General features: G+C 32.3%; 1 protein-coding gene and 1 pseudogene across 3 annotated transcripts; both read left to right on the top strand.

Annotated features, from left to right (window-relative positions):
• Window positions 1-517: 517 nt before the first annotated feature.
• Window positions 518-12,521, top strand: LOC116112611 (protein CHROMATIN REMODELING 24). Of its 3 annotated transcripts, none has more exons than XM_031398725.1 (26): window positions 518-731; window positions 833-910; window positions 1,305-1,373; window positions 1,475-1,543; window positions 1,757-1,828; window positions 1,936-2,001; window positions 2,145-3,205; window positions 3,295-3,425; window positions 3,508-3,562; window positions 4,016-4,144; window positions 5,209-5,316; window positions 5,413-5,468; window positions 5,547-5,637; window positions 6,316-6,453; window positions 6,555-6,632; window positions 7,669-7,878; window positions 7,965-8,036; window positions 8,717-8,797; window positions 8,890-9,008; window positions 9,692-9,803; window positions 10,278-10,346; window positions 10,446-10,540; window positions 11,086-11,214; window positions 11,475-11,540; window positions 11,652-11,793; window positions 12,142-12,521. In XM_031398725.1, exons 1-26 carry the CDS (start codon window positions 623-625, stop codon window positions 12,310-12,312), a joined length of 3,576 nt encoding a protein of 1,191 aa, XP_031254585.1. In that variant the 5' UTR covers window positions 518-622; the 3' UTR covers window positions 12,313-12,521. The 3 variants fall into 3 exon arrangements, with proteins under 3 accessions (XP_031254585.1, XP_031254584.1, XP_031254586.1); XM_031398724.1 differs by having other exon boundaries at window positions 1,933-2,001; XM_031398726.1 differs by lacking the exon at window positions 1,475-1,543 and having other exon boundaries at window positions 519-731; window positions 1,933-2,001.
• An 8,189-nt stretch (window positions 12,522-20,710) lies between these two features.
• Window positions 20,711-24,603, top strand: LOC116112601 (annotated as a pseudogene).
• The last annotated feature ends 993 nt before the right edge of the window (window positions 24,604-25,596 follow it).

The raw sequence follows: 25,596 nt of genomic DNA, 5'->3' as shown, positions 1-25,596 counted from the left end.
TTCATAGTACATGGACTCCCGTCCATATTAAGTGAACGATCGTCCATAGTTGATAAACGACCGTTCACTAGAAAAAAAAAAATTTGAACGTGAAACGTGTCTGGTGTGAGTCACGGGATACGTAAGCCGGTATAAGATTTCGATGTAGAATCCCGATGTTCGTAGCATTATAATTTTTTTTAGGATGCATTATTCATTCTTTTGTAGAGGGGTCTTTTGTCATTTCATATAATTTTCAAATCAAAAGACCAAAATGCTATTATTTTTAAACAAGTTTCCTTACTATTAATAAATCAAAATAATAAGGATGAAGATTAATTATATTCAACATTTTGGAGCATACTATATATTGAATATTAAAAATCTATATATATAAAATTTAAATTGAAGAGCAATAGAAATATCATTACGAAGACACAGAATTAGAAGGCCTATACAGAGAGAGAGAGAGAGAGCAACCAAAATTCAAAAACCGCTCCAAAAGCGGGAAAAACAGAAGCCCAGAGCCCCAAATCATAATTAAAAGTCATTAAACAAATAATAAAAAACCCATTTTCATAATTTCATTTCATTTCCCTTCACTTTCCTTTTCTCTCAATCTCTCTCCTGAAGATTCACAGAAATGCCCGAGAAGAGCAGTCGAAAACCGCAGAGCTTGAACGATCGTCACTATCGTCTTCTCCAAGACCTCGCTTCTCCCACTAAACCCTCCTTCAATCTCTCCTTTTCTGGTATACCCTACCTTTTTTTAATTTCCCTTTTTTTTTTAAGGTTTAAATTAATTCACTAATTATTTTTTTTAATAAAATTAATGTGTTGATTTCGTGTGTAGACGACGAAGAAGAAGAAGATACAAAGACTTCCCTGGTTAAACTCAAAGCTTCTTCCAAACAATCCGACGCCGTATTCGGTAACCTACTTCAAATTTTCATTGTTTTAGTTTTGAACAAATTTTTATGAAACTTGTTTTGTTTTTGGTTTATTATTTATTTATTTTTAAAATACAAAATTGAAGGCAGAAACGATGCTTGCAAAATCTTGTCTCGAGACAGTGTTCGTTCTGAGAAGAAACCAGTGCACGGTGAGGAAGCCATTTCTAGATTTTGATTTCTACTGTTACTGGATTTTATTTGTTTATTCCTATATATATTTTTATATAATTGCTTGTTCATTCAATAGTATTTGATATTTATTTGCGTATGAGACTAAAACTAGTAGCTACTTTTTTTTTTTTTTTTTTTTGAGGTTTTTAATTAATTTACCATTTATATTTTTTTAAATTAATACAATGGTTTCATTTGTAGAAGAAGAAGACGTAAAGCCATTCGTGGTTAAACAGAAAGCTTCGTCCAGACAATCTGAGGCCGTTCATGGTAATCTTCTTCAAATTTACGTGTCTTTTAGTTTTGAACAAGTTTTATGGTCCTTGTTTTCTTATTGGTTGATTATTTATTTATTTTTAAATACTAAATAGAAGGCAAAGGCATTGTTTGCAAAGTCTTATCTGGAGACAATGCTCATGCTGTGAACAAATCAGTGCACGGTGAGGATCCCATTAACAAATTTTGATCTTTGTCCTGTTACTGGATTTTATTTGTCTATTTATATATTTTATTTATTTTTATATATGATATGTGGTACTTTGCGCATGAGACAAAATCTTTTACCTACTAATTTTTTTTTTTAAAAAAAAAAATTATCTCAGGCTTAGAATTAATTAACCATTTATTAAATTAATACATTGGTTAAATTGCAGAAGAAGTGGAAGATGTAAAGCCATCTGTGGTTAAATTGAAAGCTTTGTCCAAACAATCCGACGCTGTTTATGGTAATCTACATCAAATTTACTTGTCTTTTGGTTTTGAACTAATTTCTTATGAAACTAGTTTTGTTTCTTGGATTATTTATTTGTTTCTGCTGAACACAAAACAGAAGGCAAAAGCGATGTTTTCAAAGTTTCATCCAAAGACAATGCTCATACTGTTAACAAATTAGTGCATGGTGAGGATCCCATTAACAAGTTTCGATCTTTCTTCTGTTACAGGATTTATTTTTCTATCTATATCTATATGTATAATTGATTTATTTATTTATTTTTATGTGTCTTACATGGGTTTGTTTATTGATGAACCAATGAATTCCAGAGGAAGAAAAGTCACTAAAGGTTAAAATTCAAGGTAGACGCCGTCTATGCAAAGTCTCATCTCGAGATGTTGACAGTGTTGAGGGTAGCACCGTTGTTGATGACGAACCTAAATTTTCTGATTTTGACTCAACCCCACCGGCTAAAAAAGTAAGTGAGAGTGATAATTACAAGGGTGGAAATGAAATTAGGGATATTTTAAATGATTTGAGCGCAAGGCTTGAGATTTTGTCGATTGATAGAAAGAGAGTCTCTAAAACTACTGATCGGGTGGATGAGTTGTCCAAATTGGTTAAGAATGGAGACATTATTGATGATCGAGAAGTTAATTTGCCCGAATATGCAAGTGCTGATTCATCTTTTTCCCTTACACCTGATCTTTCTGATTCCTCATCAGATGCTAGTAAGAATATTGTTGGCGGTGGTGTTGAGAGTGCGGTGGCTGATTATGAAGAGTCCAGGGGTGATAATTTTGGTGATGAGGTAGACGAAACCAAGAACATTGGTATAGGACTAAAGAAGAATGTACAGAGAAGAGAGAATGAGAGTTTGCTGTCTGCAAGACAGTCTTTTGAGTCTAATGTTGAAGAAGAAGAGGATGGTGAGTCTGAGTTTGATGATCATATAAATAGATTATACGAAACTGAGAAACATGGTCCAATACTGATGAAAAGCGAACCTAAAAGGGGGCTTCAGAGATTAAGATCTGTGGGTCGATCTTTTGTGTCTTATGGTAGAGAAGAGCATGATGACAATGATGATTGTGTAGTTGTGAGTGGAAATAAGGTGGTTAAAAGAACAGAGAGGTGTGGAGGTGAGTTGAAGGAGTCTGATCACTCTGGTGTGGTCAATGTACTGGATGATTACAGGGATGAATCTGTTTCAGAGGATGATGGTTCCATTTCTTTAAGTGGACAAAGGTCTACTTATTTGCTGCCTGGAAAGATTGCAAAAATGTTGTTTCCACATCAGCGTGAGGGGTTAAGGTGGCTTTGGTCTTTGCATTGTCAGGGTAAAGGTGGAATATTAGGGGATGACATGGGGTTGGGGAAAACAATGCAGGTAAGAAAATGTGTGCACTTTCCATTGAGATATTTTCACTGGAATTTTTACTGTGAAATTGATTGATTTTGATTAGCCTTTCTCCGCAGATATGTGGCTTTTTAGCTGGATTGTTTCACTCAAGATTGATCAATAGGGTATTGGTTGTTGCCCCAAAAACACTGCTTCCTCATTGGATCAAAGAATTATCTGTTGTGGGGCTTTCTAGGAAGACTAGAGAGTGAGGCTTGTTTGGCGTTAAATTTTGAATTATGTGATCTGTCTATCTATAATGTATAATACCTGTTTGACCCTTCATGCAGATATTTTGGGACTTGCACTAAAACTCGGCAATATGAACTCCAATATGTACTTCAGGTTTTTCTTTTTCTCATTTCTTTTTTTATCCAAAGACATTGATTAAGCACCAGTAGAAAAGTTAGAAAATAAGATGCTAGAAATGAATATAACACCCACATGTTAAATAAACAGAGCATCTATAATAAATAGGATGCAAGGAATTCCATAGCTTTTAGTTCTGGTTGAACTTGTGGCTTGAAGGAAGCAAAATCAATCAATGATGTTGTAGTGTCATTGATTTATGCATGGTTCAAAGTACAAATTTGATACAATATGGTCACTTTGGAAGATGAATATGTTAGTCTAGCTTTCTCGAATGTCTCCTTATTTTTATTTTCTTTTGTTAATGATGATTTCTTTGTGCATCTTTTATAATAGTGGTTTTAAAAGAAATGTAAAGTGATTCTCTTAATTGTTTATAAGTGGCATCACATTAAGGTTCCATATTTGTGTGCACTTTTGTCTTTGTAGGATAAAGGTATTCTTCTGACAACTTATGATATTGTGCGCAACAACTCAAGGTCTCTAAGGGGGGACAATTACTTTATTGATGAGAGTAGTGACAATGATGCCACATGGGATTATATGATTCTTGATGAGGTAGATATTATTATGCTATTTATAGGTTTAGAAGTTCACTAACTTTTATGAGTTAGTTATTGTTTTACACCCAGAAATGCATTTCTTTTCTGGATTTTCATAATTATAAAGTTTATTGTATTGGTTTATATCTGCAGTAAATATCTTGTGTGTCTGGTGTTGTTTGATTTATCTCGTTCTTTCCTACTCTCTTTTCATTCTGGGTGAATAAATTTATAGTACAAACAACTGGATAGCTGATGAGCATTGAAATTCATTTGAACCAATCGAAGTTCTATTCTGGATGATCACTTGTCAACTGCTCTTGGAATGCAGTAAGACCGCCCATTGGAAACATGATGCAGCTGTATGAAAATAGCAATTGTATGCTCTGTTGTCTTTGTTTTTCAAGAGAAGCTGATTAGAGTTTTATCTTTTATTAAGAGTAGGGTTGTAGCTGGTTTTGGTGATATTGTTGGCCTTTTAGTTGATAAATTGTTGTACTAGATGTCCTACTATTGGCAATTCTTCTAGCTTTTGTTATCTTTTATTTTATCTTCTTTCCCAAGTGTGGCTTTGGAGGCCTATTGTACATTTAAGTCTACTCTTCTACTGAATTTTGGTTTTTGATGTTGCTACTATAGATTTTACAGTTTGTCTTACCTAGAAAGATAGAAAACTTGGTTTTGGTCATTTTTGCTGACTTTACTAATAGCTTTCAGCATATCATTTTCTAGAAAAGAAAGGTTTATTTCTTGTTCATCTGCTTATTAATTTACTAGACCTAGATAATAGAAATACTGGCAACTGATATGGTATATGTTTTAGGCCCTTTCAAGGGTGTTCGCCGTTTGGAGTCTTTTCAGATTTCTTTTTGCATAATATTTTCTCACACAAACTCACAAATAGATGGATTCCTTTAAATACGTATTTCCTGCCTTGGGGGCAAAAAAATATTGGCTTGCCAAAATATACTCTTCCACCTATTGCTTTTGAGCAGAAGTTACTCTTTTTGGAGACGAGGATTTCATTTGTATGTTATAATGACTCTGCTTTTTGTTTGATTGACTTATTCACCAACATAGGGCCATCTCATAAAAAATCCAAATACACAGAGGGCCAAAAGTTTGCTTGAGATACCAAGTGCTCATCGTATAATTATTAGTGGTACACCAATTCAAAACAACCTTAAGGTATCATCTTTAGCCCTTTTTTTTTTTCAGTGCATCTGACACAAACTTGATAAATGATATTGTTTTTGGTTCTTGCTTCCTACTACTTTAAAATAGGAATTGTGGGCCTTATTCAACTTCTGTTGCCCAGAGTTATTGGGTGACAATAAATGGTAATTACTTTCTTCAAGCTTGCTTTGGCATTACTTGAGTTTGTGCTTTTTGTGTCCTGAAGCTATGACAATTTTCAGGTTTAAGGAAAAATACGAGATTCCTATACTGAAAGGAAATGACAAGCATGCTTCTGATAGGGAAAAGCGTATTAGTTCAGCAGTTGCAAAGGTGATGGTTTTATATGTTGTATTATCTCATTAGAATCATCATCAATTGGAAGCTTTATATGTACTCACACTTTGTGATAAACATAGAAAGTAGTACATGGTGAGCCTTATATGACCTCTGTTTATTTAAAAATTTATTTAATTTTTATGTGGTGGTAATCTAGATTGCAATGGAAGGCATTTCAGTACTTAATTTTCTGACCATTAGTTTAATTTTGGCACACTTAGTCATGGCTAATAACCTTAATTTTATTTCTAAAGAATCGTATGAATCTACAACTGCAAGCTCTAGGTTTTGAGAGTTTATTGTTTCCTATAAGGTGCTTATGTAATCACTAAGCTCATATTAATGTAAGAACATTAGAACTCATAAATGGACTTATTTTATATTAATGCTCAGGTTTTTGGTGAATTTGCAATGTCCATAATTGCATAAAAGCTAAAGTTTATTAAAGATGTGATTGCAAATTTGGAAGTCATTTTTTTTCTTAGTATTGATATATCATCATGTGTTTTATACTCGTGCATTAGTCTTATTTTGAAGTGCTTCATTTTTATATTAATATTAGGCCTTTTAAATGTTCAACTTTTCTCTATTCATGTTTTCACTTTTTTATGCTGTTAGATTTCACAAGTACTAGAAAAATGATAACTTATATCTTTTTTGCTTGTTAATCAGGAGCTACGAGAACGTATTCAACCTTATTTCTTGCGTCGCTTAAAGACTGAGGTGTTCCATGAAGATGATGCCACAAAAAGTGCCACACTTTCCAAGAAGAGTGAGATCATTGTGTGGCTAAGACTGACTAATTGTCAGGTTCAAGTTGCTATACTATTTTTATTTTTGATTGCATATTCCTCTGTAATTTTATTAAAACTATTTTGTTACTCTCATTGTTCCTCAATTCTCTTATGCAGCGGCAACTCTATGAAGCCTTTTTGAATAGTGAGCTGGTTCTTTCTGCTTTTGATGGATCGCCATTGGCTGCACTTACGGTATGTTTATTTCATTCTCGACTTTCTCTTTGTCTATTGGTTGCTCCCTTTTTGTGTTCTTATAATAGAATTATTCATATATTCAGTAAGGAATAGATATTTTCTTTTGCATTATTCACTCTTTTTTATGTGTCTTTTGGTTTTCATATTTTACAAATAACCTTATGGAGATTTGATTCTTTTGATTTTCGGCATTATTGTGGAGGTTTAAATCTCTTTTTTTTTTTTGGCATTTTAGGTGTTATTCTTAATTAGATAGTTAATTTTAACTGAGCACTCAGCAAATTATTGAGATTTACATTTGGATCTCTCATTTTAACTACAGAAAAGTAGTAAGGAAGAAACTCGGTTTTTTAAATATGAAATTGGTTTTCTTAACAAAATAATTGATCTCTTTTCTTTTTGCTTGAAGGGAGGGGGATGTAAAGCTACCTTTGATATTATTATTTCTTTGTGCAAGAGAATGTTTACATCTCTGATTCATTTGCAGAGTAAGTGCATAAAAAAATGTAGTAAGATGTCTGCTATAGTTTGCTTTGAAAGATGTATTCAGTGTAAGGGTATTGATGCCCAGCAACAAAAAATGTGTGATCTCTATAATGATGTGAACCCTATAGGGTACCTCTTAAACGTCTCATATATCTGTTGGAGAGGTTCTTTGGTGAAAAGTAATTGGTTTGATTGATGCTTCACATGGAAACAGAATATGATACATTTTCCATATTGAACAGGTTGTGATAGCTTCAATATTTTTATGTTATCACCCACATACTCATATTATGATTAGCAAGAATCCTTTTTTCTGGTATACTTAATTTTTGGTGGTTTTCTGTGGTCTTTTGTGAAGTCTTTTTTTGTATTTTTTTCCTATATGTTTTGTTATTTTAAAAGCCTTGTCTTCTCTTTTTGCTGTATTAGGAATTGTGATAGGATGTTGCTTAAGCCTATGCACAGTTTTATTTTATGCTGTTTTAATTTCTTGGTTGCCTGAATCTTTTTACAAGATAATAAAAGTTTGCCTTTTTCTTTGAGGCAGATTCTCAAGAAAATATGTGATCACCCACTTCTCTTGACAAAGAGAGCAGCTGAAGATGTACTTGATGGGATGGATTCAATGCTAAACCCTGAAGATGCTCGTGTGGCAGAAAAATTGGCAATGTATATTGCTGATGCTGCCGAGGAAGATGACTTCCAAGAGCAGCATGACAATGTCTCATGCAAAATATCTTTTATCTTATCCTTATTGGTTAGGAATTCTGCAAACTTATATGTTGATGGTTTGGATGTTTTATGTGATAGGTTAAGTGTAATTTGTTTGACGTTCTTTTGCAGGATAAATTAGTTCCAGAGGGTCATAATGTTCTTATTTTCTCACAAACTCGCAAAATGCTTAATCTTATTCAGGTTAGTTCTAACCTATGATTCCCAGCTTATGATGCCCTTCCAAGCAATATGATATTTGGTCTTCTCACTTTCTAAGTAATTCATATAAAGTAGTTGATACATTATAGTTTGGTCATATTGGAAGTTTTAAATATTTATATTATTTAAATATGAAAGCGAAATTAAATTTGATATTTTAGATGCGCCTTAATATTTGAATGCAAATCTCATTATTAAATGACTACTTATTGAAGACACATGCCTACTTACAAGTTCAAGAGGTAGGTCATTTCTAAGTCTGTCTAGGTGCTTATCTATATAGGCTTTTGGCTTGCTTTCTTTTCAGCCAATACTGTTTGCACTTTCTAGTTAAAAGTTAGGTTTTGTTATTTGAATACATTGAAATCTTCTATGAATGAGATGTTTGTCAAATATTTGTTTGGCTGGCCCATTAATGATGGATTTTTCCAAATATGCTCCACATGACGTTTTGACACTTATCTGCCATATGCAAAGACAGGCTAAGTGGTGTGAAAGCTAGTGACAGAGTGATGATAGTTAATATGATTTTTTTTCACCAATTACACCTTGAATATACTTCCACTGTGGTGTAATTTTGATGGATTCATCTATGATCTACAGTGTTTTGTGTAAGGCTTTTCATGAACCTAATTTGTGCTTGACACTTTGGTTGTTCGTAGGAATCTATAGTATCCAATGGTTACAAGTTCTTACGCATTGATGGTACTACAAAAGCTAGTGACAGAGTGAAGATCGTTAATGTAAGTTTTCTGCTGAGTCGTAGGGATAAGAATTGATGGTTTTTGTGTCAAAGCTTTATCACATGATATTCATTTTTTTTTTTTAATTTCAGGAGTTCCAAGAAGGTGATGTGGCTCCTATATTTCTTCTGACATCTCAAGTTGGTGGTCTTGGTCTTACACTTACTAAAGCAGACCGTGTGATTGTGGTGGATCCTGCTTGGAATCCAAGGTGCCTTATGCTTCACTTCTTGTTCATACTTGCTAATTTATTACTTATGGTTGACTGAATCTCAACAGTTACAAAAGGCTTTAAAATGTGTTTATGTAGTCCTTATATATATTTTTTTCTTGATTCTATTGACATAACTATAAAACAGAAAATATATATCAACAATAATTTATATGGAATCTTGGAGTTAAGCCGGTTTAATAATTGTGAGACTCAAGTTTTTGATGTATTGTTTTTTCTTTAGCTATAATTTAAATTATATAAGTACCTTATATTATAAAAATCATATAATTAATAATGAAAGTACTAAGTGAAGTTGTCATTTGATTGTGAATTAATAAGAAAAAAGATTTAATTAGTTTTTATTCGAATTTGATCCAATTAACATTGTAATAAAATATAAGTTTATTCACTGTCTATCCTGTCAAGTCTGATGCTGTATCAATCATGAGAAAATATGATATATTATTCAATTCCAACCAATTACCTGGATTCAAAATCAGTCTACATGAAGCAACATCTCTTAGATAACCACTGCCAACTGCTATGTTGATGATGTATTTGTGGCAGTGATATTGGTGAATAATGTCAAAAAAGTGTCACATATTTATAGCTTATTCTTGCCCGTTCTTATTATGTTCCCCCTGGATGATATTTTTAATAATTAAATTTTACCTCTGCAGTACTGATAATCAAAGTGTTGATCGTGCTTATCGAATCGGGCAAAAAAAAGATGTTTTTGTGTACAGATTAATGACCTGTGGAACCGTTGAAGAAAAGATATACAGAAAGCAGGTCAGAGATTTATTTCCTTTCTTTGTTTGGTTATAGATGGATGGAAACACTACATTTTAGTGGCCTCTTTTTTGTAATCCAGTGAGCTCTGGAAACTATCCCAAAGCAAAGGTTTTAATGTGTTGCAAATAAGTTGTAAATCTACATAAACCTAAAGTTGTCTGTAATCATTGCAAAGTAGTTGAATGAAATATAGAATACTGTCAGCAGTCACAGGATTGGGGAACCTTGAATAATTTACTTGGATAAAATTTTACAATGTATTAGAGAGTAATATGAATTTTTGGAGTAAAATTTTTATGGATGCATGACTCATGCCAGTTGTCTTATGATGTAGCCTTTATTCAGTTCTCTGGTACTGGATAACCAAAAGTTTTTTCTCTTTGCATACTTTATGAATGTTTCTCTAGTACTTAATTATGACTATTTATGAGTATAGTGGCATCATCTTGACTGCTTAAAATTTGTGATTAGATATACAAGGGAGGGTTGTTTAAAACTGCAACTGAGCACAAAGAACAGATTCGGTATTTTAGCCAGCAGGTATATGCCTGAAAAGATGAAATTTGTTGCTTCACTGACATGAATTTAAGTTCTGCATGATGAGTGATGCTCCATACTTGTTTTTCTTAAAATTTTCAGGATCTTCAGGAGCTTTTCAGCCTTCCTAAACAGGGATTTGATATTTCTCTGACCCAGCAGCAATTACATGAAGAGCATGGCAACCAGCATAACATGTACTGACCTTACATGAGCATTTATATTCCGTAAAATGTCATTCGTTGGTTGCATTTGATTTTTCTTTTTACCTCTTCTTGATTGGCTAAACTGTGATTTGCTTTTCTTCTTTTTATTTTTTAATACTTGACTTGGTAAATAGAAATATAAATTTATGTGGTAATGGTGCTGTAAGTATTGTGTGGAATTTTAACCTTCTTCTCTTTGTGTTGCTTACTGGCAAGTAGAAGGAGCTGTGCTTTTATATTAACTCTGATTCCCTCCCCCTCTAAATTGGCATACTTGGATGTGGTTTATAGATTAGTTCGATATTTTGTTATAGTTAATTTCTTCTTTAATTTTATGCATTCTTGGACCACAAGGGCCAATGTCATTTAATCCCAATAAAGAATATTGTGATATTGTTTGCTAGAAAAAGCCTTTTGCATTATGTATACATAGATGAATGTTAATGTTGAGTTTGACAGTTTTACATTCATTTTGTCTGCGTATACATTTGCTTTTTCTTCTTTTGTATTAATTTCTTAATAATTGCTTTTAATAGGGATGAATCCTTGGAAGCCCACATAGAGTTCCTGGAAACTCTAGGTATTGGTGGAGTTAGTCACCACAGTTTACTTTTCTCCAAGACAGCCCCAGTGCAAGTAGTGCAGGAAGATGAGGAAGAATTAAGGTGAAAATCGTCATATATATCGTTTCCTCCTTTTGAGTGCCAATAGAGTATTGTTGTAATGATACAACTAGCGGAAACCAGATTCTAAATTTAGTTGTCCGGCTTCTTTTAAAGAGATTGAAAGCCATTATTTTTGCAAATATTTCACTGGTGTTTGAAGGAAATAATCTTATGATTGCAAGCTAAAATTTGTATCTGTGTGTGCGTTAAACCCTTTTTCTTAGCCTTTCTAAATTAATGCTTTCTTACTTTGGGTGCAGGAAAAAGAGCTCCACATTTGTAGGGAATTCATCGTCTAGCTATTCGGTTGAACGTAATGTTGATGGGTATGGTTTAATGATCTTATACATTTATTTAATTAAAAAAAAACCAAAATTAATTGTAGTTTTCATGTTTTAAATGGCATGTTGCCAGTAACAGCTTAACACTTTTTACAGGGCCGAGTATGCTTTCAAACCAAAAGATATAAAGCAGCTGAACAAGAAAAACTCTTTCCCTTCTCCTGAGAGTCTATCTAAATTGAGGGAGTCTGAAATCAAAGAAAGAATTAATCGGCTGTCTCAACTTTTTGCTAATAAGGTAAGTTTCTGGTTTAACTAGTGCAATAATTAGAATGTCCTGTTGGTGGAATCACAATGGGATTGGATTGGAATGTTGTACCCCAGTTAAGATCGGGTTGGTGGTTTGCAACAACAATAAAAAACAATTATTACTATTACATCTGTGCTATTCACGCTTCTGGAAATGTTTTTACGGTCTTAAAGCTTTTGTGGAGGAACATCCTTTTATCTCCTTGGATGAATCTCAATCAATCCTACAAGAAACTCTTTTTAGTTTATTACTATTGTTGTTCTTGGCCATCTTGAGGGTTCGAGCCTCAAAATTTGTAATGTTTCTGATATGCAATTTTTCTGGAACATTTGACAGGGTACAGTTTTACCAGATAAGGGAGCGAAACTGCAGAAGCAGATTGCTGAGCTGAACTTGGAGCTCAAGAAGATGAGGATGGAGGAAAGATCCGAGCCCGGAGTCATTGATCTGGATGAGCTAACGGGTAATTTCACAAGAGCTCTGAATGTAGAGAACCATTTGTGCTAAACAAGTTATGCTTGTGGAAAGGTGATAAATAGATATTTGTTTTGGTAGACTTAGAATTTGGATTTGTCTACCAAACAATGCTGTTTTAAATGACAATGCTTTCATTATTGAAATGAATCCAAATTCAAATCACAAAAGAAAGCAAATGTTGTATGTATAATCCACTCAATGACAATGCTAGTATGAAGGTTTTGCAATGAAAGACAGCAATGGGAATCCATTTAAACTCTCGGTATTAGCGTTTTGCTATCGTGAAGTACGAGGGCTGACATAATCAGACATTGGTGTTAGCTCTTCAGGCAAACACTGAACCTCGCGAGAATATTTCCGACGCCCCGGTGCACTAACAAACATTGCATGGCCATGTAATTGGCAGCTAATTGTCACCACTCACCATCACCTATGGGATCGATGTCCAGCCTATCAAATATATTACATGTTTTCCATTGCTACGAGTCCTTGTCACGACGCCACCCTAACATTTTATAAACTCCTCCAGGTAATAAACAATGGAATTCTAATTCATTCTTTTGTAAAATAAAAAAAATAAAAATCTCGGTCACGAAAATACAATCACTTTCATCTTAAATATAGATTCCCAATAAATTATTCTAAAATTTGATTCAAGTATGCAAATCAACAAAAGCATAACAAAATGCAAGAAGAAAATATTGTTTACCTAATAGAGATGCTAAAATGGAATGCCCAATTAATTAGAATGATTCGTCGCAAAAACAACTCACTCCTTGGGACTATTAACAAATGGAACAAGAAGTCCCGGTTTGTAAAGTGCAAGCCCAGACCCAGATAAAAAGCCCGAGTAAAAAACTATCCCCCGTTTGTTTAACTTTTCAAACCCCATCCTATCCTACTATCCTATTCAGTCCAATGAAATACATATTTATTTTAATACTGACTATTTAATTCAAAATCCAATGCTATTCTATTCAACTCAAAACATTTAACAATCATTTTTTTCAATATAAGTTTATAAATTAACAAAAACACCTCTATCTACCCAACTATTGTCGGCAGTCGACCACCACTGTCGGACGATGGTTGGAAGTCATTGCATGGATCTAGCCATTGATGACGGCCAAATCTTGGCCGTAGATTTGGCAATTTCCTGTCAGATCCACAGTGGATTTGGCCAAAAAAGACCATATCGGTGCATGACTGGTCGGATCCAACCAGTCGTGCACTGTTTCGGTGATTGTTGGCTGTCGTTCGATGGTGGTGGCTTACGGCCATTGGTCATCTTGGATGGTTGGAGTGCTTTAGTTAATTTTTAAACTTTTATTGTGGGGGTTTTTAGCTAAATTAACAAATGTAAGAGGTTAAGGAAATCTAAAATAATAATATTAAAATAGAAGGACAATTTAGTAATATATATAACATACTCACCAATTTATTCATCTCAATCAAACATATCAATATAACATACCCTTCAATTTATTTCAACTTAACCAAACACATCTTCTTAAATATTCTCAGTAATCTTAAAAGTAATCTATATTCCTATTAATATAACATTTTTAGTAATATAATATTCTCTTAACGAAATGCACCTTAAATAAAATATCAAGTTACCAAGGCATTTTGGTAAACAAACCATGCTATTCACATAAGTTTCTACAGGAAACGCTCCCTCTAACCTTATAAGGGTAGTTAAAACATGATATTATTGATTATCGTTATAAGAGTAGTTGTGAGGTATTTCACCATTACCCAATCTCACATTAGAAAGATCAAAGATAACTTTTTCCGAGGCTCTTTATTAACGAGAGTGTTACATGGATGTAGTGACAAGCAAACTAACTCAAACATAATTCCAAAAATTGGTCTCAAGGAATGGTGCACTACTAGTAGGACGAGATTGACGGTTTCAAAATAACAATTCATTGTTTTGTTCCCTTAACAAAATATTAATTTAGAATATTTCTTGAAGTTGTCTTCTTGGCATTGTTGCTAAAAGAGCATATTAGAATGATGAAAATTGGAGAATGTTTTTTCTAACATGCTATCTTTAGTGATTTTTTCTCCTCACAACCTCAATGTAGATACAATCTTAAATAAGGTAAAGTTGTACTCACTAATTGTTATATAATATTGAAGATGCAAGTGAGTCCAGTCATACAAAACATGCTATATTCAGTGATTTTTTTATGGTCAAATCTCTTTTTCAAATTTTCTCACAATTCAAGTGGATCTTTGATATCCACTTATTCTACTCTTAAACCCTCATTTATGTGATGACAGAGGAAAATTGTTGCGTTTTGTTCGATCCTGTTGGGATTCCTTATTTCCTTCCTTGATTACATTACAAAGGTTCATGGATTTTAGATTTACTAACCTACCATTTTATCTCTCTCTTTTATTTATATTTTTTTAAATGTTCCTCCTAATTAGTAAAACACACTAAATAATTAAGGTTAGATTTCATTAAGGTAATTAACTATGCAAGGGAGATTAAATTTTAACCATTCGAAATGTATTGACTAAATAATACACATTTTAATAATTGGTTTCTTGAATATGTCATCTTCATTTTTTTTTTTTTTTTTTTTTTTATAAAAAAACAAATTTCTATCATTTAGATTTTGAATACATATTGTAATAAGACATAACTTAAAACCTGTAATATATGAGACAAAATGTTTAATGAGTTACTGTAAAACTTATTAGCTAAAGAAACTTTTTATATTTGAACATAAAATATATTCCGCTTACCCCAGGATTAGAAATTTGGCTCCGCCCCTGTTTATAAAGGCAATCAAGAGTACATGAGACAAATAATGAAGAGATTCTTTTAGTAACACTTGTTAACAACAATTAATGACCCTAAAAAAGGAGTTTAATGGATAAATATTATACTTATTACGAAAAGAGATTGTTTGTGGCCATGTGCATGATAAAGGATCCCAATTTTTTTAAGTATGAAATCACTCTATATAAATATAGTTTACGACATGCTCTAAATTAAATTATTAGATATGCATTTCCATTTCTATTTTCAACGACGCTGGTGACTTAGCTGGGCTTAGATTTCGGGATGCAAGAAATTGGTATTTTATAAATATCATACTCAAATTTTCTTATATATCCCTATTTTTTTTTTAATAAAAATTAAATTTCTTAAATTAAATTTTTCTAAACAAATCAAAATAAGTTCAACTTATCTTGCAAAAACTATCACCCTTCTAGTCATCTCAAGAAATTAAAGTTTGAGAGATTAAGTTGAATGGTGAACCTATAAAATAGAGTTAAAACAATAGTCTTTCATTTGCTTTAGCTTGAATACAAAAATTTTATGTGAATTCTTATTGATAAATGAACATGAAAAAGCATGTTCATTTTTTACACTAAAAAAGGCCAAAAAAGTTGCCAAGTTTAAGGATAGAGGCTAGGGCAAGGGACTTTCAACTATAGCCAGCAAACATGTTCATGTCATTATTCCTCTTGACATATGAATAATAATGCTACCTATACATATTGATATAACAACCCTACATATATGACATATCATTTACCGTAATTGTTAAGTTTATCTTTAATTCAAATAAACCAATCTCATTAAAACACGTTAGTTTGTATAAATGCGCTTATATGAAAAATTTGTATATATAGTATTATTCTTGACATATATATAATCCACTCTGACCCTAGCCCCAACTAAGGATTGGCACGGGCTGAGGCGGGGCCAGGACAGGCCTAGCCTGTGGGCCCAAGAGGATTACTTGAGCTCGGCCTATCCCCATGACGAGGATTTTGGGGAATCCCCAGGCCCAGCTTGTAGGGATGTGGTTACTCCCATCCTCGGCCCGACACGCCCGAATTCATTTATAGTCAACCAAATTATATTAAATTCTGCATAGTATAATTTTATTTTCTTTAGGAAATTTAAAACAAATTTGTAATTTTGTTTCTATTACGAATTGAACTACATTCTTCCTAGCTTTGAGATGTATTATAGTTTTAGTGAAATTTAATTATCAATCATGGGTCCAATAATTAAAAGTTTATATGCCCCGTCATTTTATTTATTAATATTAATATTTAAACTATACTCTATACATATCAGTTATACACGTTCCAGGCTTCCACAAATTAAAATTCAAATCTTTAAATTCATAATAAATCTCATAGTCATTGTAATGCATCATGCTCTACCAGATATATTATATATACAAACAAATAATGAATTAATTAGAGCTAGTTATTTTTATTGGAAATTAAAAAAAAAGAAAAGGAAATTACAATTAAACTTTTGGATCATGCAATTGTTAGGTTGAAATATTTAGCGTGTAGAATGTGGCAATAATAAATTAATTCCTTATAATTAAACCAGAATTTATTTGCTTATGTGGAAAATTCTTGGCCATAGCTTTGACCATATTATTTATACTACTTACTAGCCAAAATAAGTTCAATTAGTCGGAAATTATGAGTTAATAAAAAATAGAAAATTGCAATTAGTGTGGCGTTGAAGCCCATGCAGATACAATTGACAATTTAAATATCTTAAATTATAATTATATATATAGAGCCCGTCCTCAAGGTCGGGGAATGTCATTGGGCCCGAGGGCCCAAGCCTCGACTATTTCGAGGAATCCTTGCCCATTCGGGTCGGGTCGGGTTGGATCTCTGACAGGGCGGGCCAAATGCTCATCCCTAGCCCCAACCCCAAATTTCCACCCACCAACCTTGACCCTGTACCCAAAAATCCTCGAATATATATATATATATATATTTTTTTTGAAATAAAACATTAACTTAAAAACATAGTTATATTTAATTACATATGTTGTATATTATATAATTTTATCATGGATAAGAATGGCCAAACAAGCCAAGTTTTTGTGAGTTTTCACTTTCATCTACCTCAACCTTCGTCCTTGGTTTTAAGGGTATAATTTTCCTAATTTCTATCTCTAAACCAAACATTTTATGAGGAATTTTCATCTTATAGGACCAAGTTTTTCTAGGTAACCGACCTTGTTGAGTCTTTCTGTCATCCCTGCATGAACCATATATTGGCCAACAGCCGTGTTGTTTACCCATTGATAAATAGAGTAAACGATTTTACACTTTCCCACCCGCCAAGTTTTATAATGACATTTTCCCACCCACTGTTATTATTTGTCCGTTAAATTTAACTGCAGAAGGATAGAATGATAATTTCAAAAAATAGTTAAAGGATAATTATGGCTTCGTTTGGTTGGATTTTGGGAATACTACTTTTAGTATTCCCAAAAAAGTTAAACAGTAAAATACCAAAAAACTCACAATATTATTCAACTTTATTCAACATTTTTTAAACCCCCTAAATTTGTTAATTCAATTAAATACCCCTAAATATTTTTAATGTTTTTGTTACGNGCATTCTAAGCTATCCATTTCACCTATAGGAAAACAGATGCTAGCTGCTAAAAGGGCTCTTTTCAAATTCGTCTTTCATGCATCTTGTAACTCTTCAACTGAAAAAGTAGATGCAAAGGAAGAATTTCTTACCTCATCCTCCTCTTGGAGGTCATCTTCTTTAGCCATGAGGCAAAGGTTTGCTACTTCATCCTTGCTTTCTTCATCATCGGAGCTTGATTCATCACTATCACTCCATGTAGCTACCATAGCCTTCTTCTTATTGAAGTTTTTCTTGTGGGGCTTCTTGAGTTGAGGACATTCAGCTCTCTCATGTGTCCCGGTTTGTTGCATTCATAGCATATGCTTTCTTCTTGCCGGGGTTCTCCTTTGGTGGAACCCCTCTTTGAGGCCTTTTGCAAAAATCTTTCTTCTTGACTAGGAACGAACCTCTTGAACTTTCTTGTAATCATAGCAGATTCTTCATCATCTTCGCTCTCTTCTTCCTCATCATCAGTCTCATCTTTTGTAGAAGCTTTAAGAGCCCCTGTTCTTCTTGTATCATCCTCTTCTTCTCCATTCTTCATGGTAAGCTCATGGGTCATTAGAGAACCCAAGAGTTCTAGAGGTACTCTTTTGAGGTCTTTGGCTTCTTGGATGGCTGTGACCTTAGCTTCCCCTGATCTAGGAGGTGATCTTAGAATCTTCCTCACTAGCTCACTGTTGAAGTCAAATTTGCCAAGAGATTTCAAGGCATTGATGATATCAGTGAAGTGAGTGAACATTTGTGTGATTGATTCATCACCCCTGAGGCTGAGCTTAAACCTTCTGTGTGTCTGTTTTGTCTCGCTGAGCAACAACACAATAAAAAAGTTTAATACCAGTAAATGATAAAAAAAGAAAACCGAAATAAAGTAGGAAACTATAGCTCGAAAGCAAGAAACAAGGAAAAAGCATCGAGAAGAAAAGGAGCTATTTAAGCAAGAAACAAGGGGAAAGCATGGAGAAGAAAAGTAGCTATTTAAGCAAGAAACAAGGGAAAAGCATCGAGGAAAAAAGGAGCTATTTGCACCTTGGATCGAACAGAGTGATCGAAAGATCCCCCTTGGTGCGCCAGGCCACCGATTCTTGCGAGCGAACTCCCAAACAAGAGGACAGGTAAAAGAGGGCGATGAAGCTTTCCTCGATTAAGTCGAGCCAACATATTTGAGAACCATGATGAGATAGACTGGTTGCTGTCGACGGTTCTGATAACTGCCAGCACCAGTTGGCCGATTTTTTTTTTTTCAAAATTTTATTTATTTATACAAATATTTTAATATTTAAAAGAAAATAAAAATATTTTAATATTTAAAAGAAGAGAAAAGAAAAAGAAAAATAAACTAAATTTACTATTCTGTCTTTTTGCAGTTAAAACTAATGGAAAAATTGTGACGGTGGATGGGAAAATGTCATTATAAAACTTGACGGGTGGGAAAGTGCTATGAGACCAAACGTTGGGTGGGTAAAGGTCGTTTCCTCTTGATAAATACTAGACTTGCATATTTATTGATTATTACATGGAAACAGTGAGATGGTAACTAGTGAGCCAAGGTCATGCAATTATTTTGTACTTAACATAACTAACAAATTAATGAGGGCCGGTGGAGTTATTTGTGAAGCAATCTATCAACTGATGAGATATATCAATTGTATTAATTATAGAAATAAATAAGAGAGAAAAAAGTTATGTGTGACATAAAGACTATGCATTAAAGTTAAACTATACCCATTGAATAAATTCTTGAATTAAAGTTAGTGTTTGAACGATAAGGCCATTATAGTCTTTGGTGTCCCTGGCTACATCAAAAACATATCTAAATACAAATATATCAAAAGAAATGTATTCATATTTAACTTTTATTTTATTTTATATATATATATATATATCCTAATATGCTTTTCTTTTATAATCGATATGGTTATTTGCTGTCGAGACTTCACACCATTTACATGCCAAACATTCATAGGGCTTCCAATTAATTTTTTTTTACTTAAGTTTATACTAAAATTACCAATTTAACCTAGATGGGTGTTGAACTTTTACAAAGTTGTTAGTTAAGAAAACTTTTTTGATGAGTTTTAGGATTTGGGTATATATATATAACGTTGACCCCTAATTGATAATATCCTTTCATATTTGTAAATACAAAGTTAAGATTCTAATAATTTATCTCAATTGATGTAATAGTTTTTTGTGACTATACTGCATCAATTATAAGATGATTTGAAGGAGTGATTTTAGTCTCTATGGTTTTGCTTTATTGTGTCAAGGACATTTTAATTTTTTTACTGACAAAATAGTCCCTACAATAGTAGGGCGTTAGCTTGAAATTGACATAAGAGGGGTAATTTAGACTTTCAAATCACATATTAAAGTTAAAATATAAAAATAAAGCGCTTTGATATATGTTTATCTAGAGCTTCAGTTAAAAAAAGGCAAAAAAAAAAAAAAAAGACTGACCAGGTTGGGCTTTAGAATTTGGGAAAAAAATAATATGTGTATTAAATAACATTTTTTTCTTCCTTTTATTTACCACCTAAAAAGTATTTTGATCTTCTTCTTTTTTCTATGGAGAGAAATTAAAGAGATTAACCAATACTAGATGAATTGATAGTAAAAGAGTAAAAATAAGTTTTATGAGTTCCTGAGTTCAAATTTTTTCAGACACTAATAGAAACAGTTCTAAAGTTCTTAGCTGGTTGACAGTTTCAAGGTTCCAAGAAATTAATTGAGGTATATACGAGTTGATTGGGACACTTTATCATAAAAAAATAAAAGAATTAAAGAGATTGTTATCATTTAGTTGAGTTACCTATATTTTTATACAATAAATATGCAAGTACAGAAGTGAGTGAGCCAATTAAATTTAAACAAGAGGTGTAATTATCTGACAGGGGCACTGCCTGTTCCTATATATGGGGGCGGGGGGGCGCCATGATCAAGGTGATGTATTCACTATCGTCAGTGAAATATTTCTTTCCTTTAATTTACTCAGCAATGGAATCAGCTAGTGCACTTCAGTTTTTGAAGGATAAGACCATTTTAGTTACTGGTGCCACTGGATTTCTGGCAAAGGGCAAACACACACTCTCTCTCTCTTTCCTCTGAAATTGATGATTCCATGTTAATATTAATTAATTACATCGATATGTTGTTGCAGTTTTTGTGGAGAAAATACTGAGGATTCAACCAAACCTTAAAAAGCTATATCTTCTTGTCAGAGCAGAAGACACAAAGTCCGCCATGAAACGCTTTTATAACGAGTTATACGCCTGAGTTTTGTATTTTCTTCTAAAAATCTGCGAACCCATGGATATGAAGTTGATTAACACATTGTTGAATTAAGATTTTCATAAATATGTCATACATTTTTATTTTTTTTAAGCTGCTTATGGTTAACAGTGTTAAGTTATAATAACTTTGGACCATGTTAAGTTGTCATTCCGCCTAAAAGTTTAAAAGAGTAAATGAGAAGTCAACATTATACTAGTCTAAAAAATAGTACAAATATTGAATGATATTATGCTAAATATATCATGCATGAACATAAATTTTTTTATTTAACAATACTTATATATATTTAGGTTGTGGAAAAGGAGCTATTTAGGTTGCTAAGGGATACTTGGGGTGGCAACCTAGAATCCTTCATATTAGAAAAGGTGGTTGCAGTAGCTGGTGACATTTCTCATGTGAAATTGGGAATAAAAGATTATGAACTAATTGAAGAAATGTGGAGGGAAATAGACATTCTGATGAATTTCACTGCAATAACTAACTTCGATGAAAGGTATTGATTTTACAACCAAATCTATTTCAATTGTATATATGAATAATGCAAATGTGTACAATGTATATATACTGAATTTTATCGTTCTGTTTTCTTTTGTATTTAGGTAGGACATCGCGTTCGACGTCAATATAATGGGAGCTCTCCATGTTTTGAATTTTGTTAAGAAATGTACCAAAATAAATATGCTTCTCCACACTTCTACTGGTAATAAGTGAATTATTCACTAGTAGGTTCGTAAGTTATATTTTCGATATAATGGATTAGGCCGGGCCACCATTAATCTTGACCAATAATTATTTAAATTTATGTTTTTTATATTGTTTTTTTCAGCTTAGGTCTGCGGCGAAGCATCAGGATATATATCAGAAAGGCCATTTTGCAGCGGTGAAACTCTCATAAGGACGCCTAAATTGGATATCACTCTAGAAAAGAATGTGATAGAGGAAAAACTAAATCAACTTCGATCGACATTTGCCACTGAAACAGAAATTACATCAACCATGAAGGACTTAGGCAACAAAAGGTTGGAACTTTAAGGAACCAATAAATTAATAAATCCATTATTGCATGTCCTTTTTTTCAATAAAATTAATTTCCTCATTAAATACTAGGGCAAAATTATATGAATGGCCAAATACATACGTGTTCACAAAGGCAGTGGGGGAGATGGTGTTTGGAAACTCTGGAGATAATATGTCGCTTGTGATTATACGACCAACCATGGTAACCAGTACATATAAAGAACCCTTTCCAGGTTGGATTGAAGGCTTGAGGTAATTAATTATTACAATCAGATAATTTTTTTTGATTATTTTTCATTTAAATCAACGTTTAATTCTGTCGGTACAGAACCATCGATGGGGCAATTTTTGGTTATGGCAAAGGGAAATTGGAATTCCTGCTTGCCAATCCTGATACCATCCTTGATTTGGTAAGATGAGGGGGTGTTTGTTTCTTCCATTTTAACACTTGATAGCATTTAGTTCCACCTAATATTCAGTAGTTTTTAAATAAATAATGTGTTTTTCCAATTGATGATGTCTAAATATAAATTTTTATATTTACGTTTTACTAATTGGTTCTTATGTTAATTAAATAATAATTATACGCTATAAGAATATCATTTATAATTTTTCTTAATAGTAAGTTGTATAGTTATTTTATAAAATATTATAAGTTAAAAATTTGCCAACCGGTCGTCAGAGCTTGATACCGACCGTCGGAAACTGGTGACCAAAAAATTTGTCTACATATAAAGTTAATAAAAATATTATATCAAGATGACCTTCTCCGAACGATCTATTTATTTATATAATTTTTAAAATAAAATATAGGTGACTTATGGCTGTGATCTAAGGGCAAAATTGTGGCCACTCAAACTTTGTTCATCGAATCTCAACCAAATGCAACATCTATTGCTAAAAAACATTTGTAGGGATAGACAGAGTTTCAAAAAAAGAAATCTATTTAGTTTGATACAACATGAGTGTGTAGATAATAATTTGTACGATTAGCTTGTATATATAGCTTTACTTGATACATAAATATACTTATATACACACACAGAATTCTGGTCAAAGCATGCTGAAATTGCTTTAAATTTTAACTATACTTGTGCTAGTGAAGACACCCTGAATTGGTTTAATTCTAAACTATACTAGTGCATCATTTGGATTAATCTCACCAATATAAGTAGAAAATATCATTTTCAGTTCATTATATTTTAAATTCTTTCCGGTTTAAATCGGTTTTCTTTTAAATTTAAATTTGATTATTTTTTATATTTGGTGCATTGCAAATTTGTAAATTTATGTAGATACCAGCAGACATGGTGGTGAATGTAATGATGATGGCTATGGCGGTAAATGTAGCAAAGTCTTCTCCAATAATTCATCAAGTTGGGTCATCAATGAGAAATCCCTTAAAATTATCAGATCTTAATGAATTTAATATCCGTTATTTTGCAAAACATCCATTGATGGATAAAAATGGGGAGCCAATTAAACCTATCAAGGTTACAGTATTGAAAACCTCAGCTATTTTCAACATTTACATGGCCTTTAGATATGTCATACCAATACAGGTTTGTTTCTTAAACACCTTTGATATTCCAACTTTAGTTTTTAATATATTTTATTAATTTAAGAAATTTTTATTTTTTGGTATTTTTACGTGTGTTATATCTCATCTCATAAAAGTAAAGGAAATTTACAAATTAAATAAACAAACACCGTAGATTTTTATATAAAACTAATTGTTTATTAAATTAAATAAACAAAGCAATTGAAAGTTAGAAAGAATAAAATATGATAAAATAAATCCAAGAATTTAATGCATATATATTATTGATCAAACTAATTTCATCTTGATTATTACAAAATAAAATTAGGGTTTATAATGCAGAAAAGGAAATAGACATTTTAAATTAATAGCAAAAGTTTTATTCTAGATGGATTGTGTATAAAATACTTTTATGTTTTTTAGTAATTTTCATAAAGGATAAAACTGTAACTAAGAAGAAACTAATATTTGGGGTCAACTAAGATAAAAGGTTAGGGGCCAATAGCATCACTCTATTATTAATTATAAAAAATAAACATATCACATGCCTAAAAACTATCAAGTATTAGGTGACACTAAAATCCATCTAGAGTTAAATGACAAAAAGGAGGGATGATGTGATGCACTTATTTCAATTTCTCATCTATATAATTTATGCATGCATGTGTAGTTACGGCTTCAATAACTAATATCTACATCATTTTATTTGTCATTATTGATTTCAATAGCATCAAATTCGTAATGCGGTTGGTGGAACTTTACAAACCCTACATGTTGTTCAAGGGCATGTATGTTGTCTTTGTGCATTATTGTTTAGCTTTTATATATTATTAAAAACCGTAATAAACGTATCTAAAAACACTCTTTTGCATATTGTACAGCTTCGAGCACAAACGCAGAGAAATTGCGAATGGCAATAAGAGAGAGTAGTAGTCAAGAAGTTGATATATTTAACTTCGATCCAATGAGCACTGACTGGGAAGACTACATTATCAATGTTCACATTCCTGGACTTGTAAAATATGTACTTAAGAAGTAAAGGGCATGATGAGTGTCCCTTTCTTTTACTTGTTCACTTATCATTTATATTCTAAATTATATATTGTCAAATAACCATGTGATATCTGATTAAAAATATCTTTGATTATAGAAGATCAAGAGAATTTATGAAATCTGATTAAAATGTCTTTCATTATATAAGGTCAAGGAGAATTTATGAAAACTGTTAGTACTCTGCAGAGCAGTGAACAACGATAATATTATTAATTACATATGTAAACCAAGTCTTATTCATATATATTTTCAGGTGCGTTAGAATCTAAAAAATCATAGATAAATATTATTTACATACTAATTTTAAATTAGTTAAAATATCAATCACTAAAGTAAAACTATTCTTTCCTAGGGCGAATGGAAGTGAATATGGCTAGGATCCAATCCCAAAGAAGAATGAGATCCCATGTTCTCCTAAAACACTCACATTCCTGTTGAGATTTCTTGAATATTTTCAAAATATTATGTAATCTCTTATTTTTGTCAGTTTTAAGATACTCATAATATTTTTGATATCCTGTAATCTCCTAATTATGTCGGTATATTGTAATTAACATAATTATGAGATTCTGTAGATTGTATCTCCCCTATATAAAGCCTGTAACTATTAGTGTAAATATCAATGAATTGAAATATCCAATTTTTCACATGGTATCAAAGTCACTCTCTCATCTGAAAAAAAAAAAAAAAAAAAAAAAATTGCTCATTGTAGAGCAGTTGCTGGAAAAAATCACTGACAAGTAAACATCCATCTAATCGTCGTCAATCCAAGAAAGAGAAAACAACACAATCAATCAAACCCACCAACCAAACCTCCAACTTGGGTCATCAGAAAACACCATCCTATCCATATCAAACCTACCAAATACACATATCAACCATCTTCAATCAAAACCATCAACCTCAAACCACACCATCAAATTGCCATTTCAACATCACCAAATTTATCCGATCAACATAAGCAAACCAAACGCAAAAT

The sequence above is a fragment of the Pistacia vera genome, unplaced genomic scaffold (genome assembly GCF_008641045.1).
Source record: "Pistacia vera cultivar Batoury unplaced genomic scaffold, PisVer_v2 Contig664, whole genome shotgun sequence".
Lineage (NCBI taxonomy): Eukaryota > Viridiplantae > Streptophyta > Magnoliopsida > Sapindales > Anacardiaceae > Pistacia > Pistacia vera.
The sequence above is the reverse complement of the archived record's forward strand: the minus strand, read 5'-3'. Positions and strand labels throughout refer to the sequence as shown.

Excerpts from the sequence above, each read along its gene's own strand:
- LOC116112611 (XM_031398724.1), top strand. The coding sequence starts at position 623 with ATGCCCGAGAAGAGCAGTCGAAAACCGCAGAGCTTGAACGATCGTCAC. Across the intron at positions 5,469-5,546 it reads TTATTGGGTGACAATAAATG|GTTTAAGGAAAAATACGAGA; the intron begins GTAATTACTTTC and ends GACAATTTTCAG. Across the intron at positions 7,879-7,964 it reads CTTTTATCTTATCCTTATTG|GATAAATTAGTTCCAGAGGG; the intron begins GTTAGGAATTCT and ends GTTCTTTTGCAG.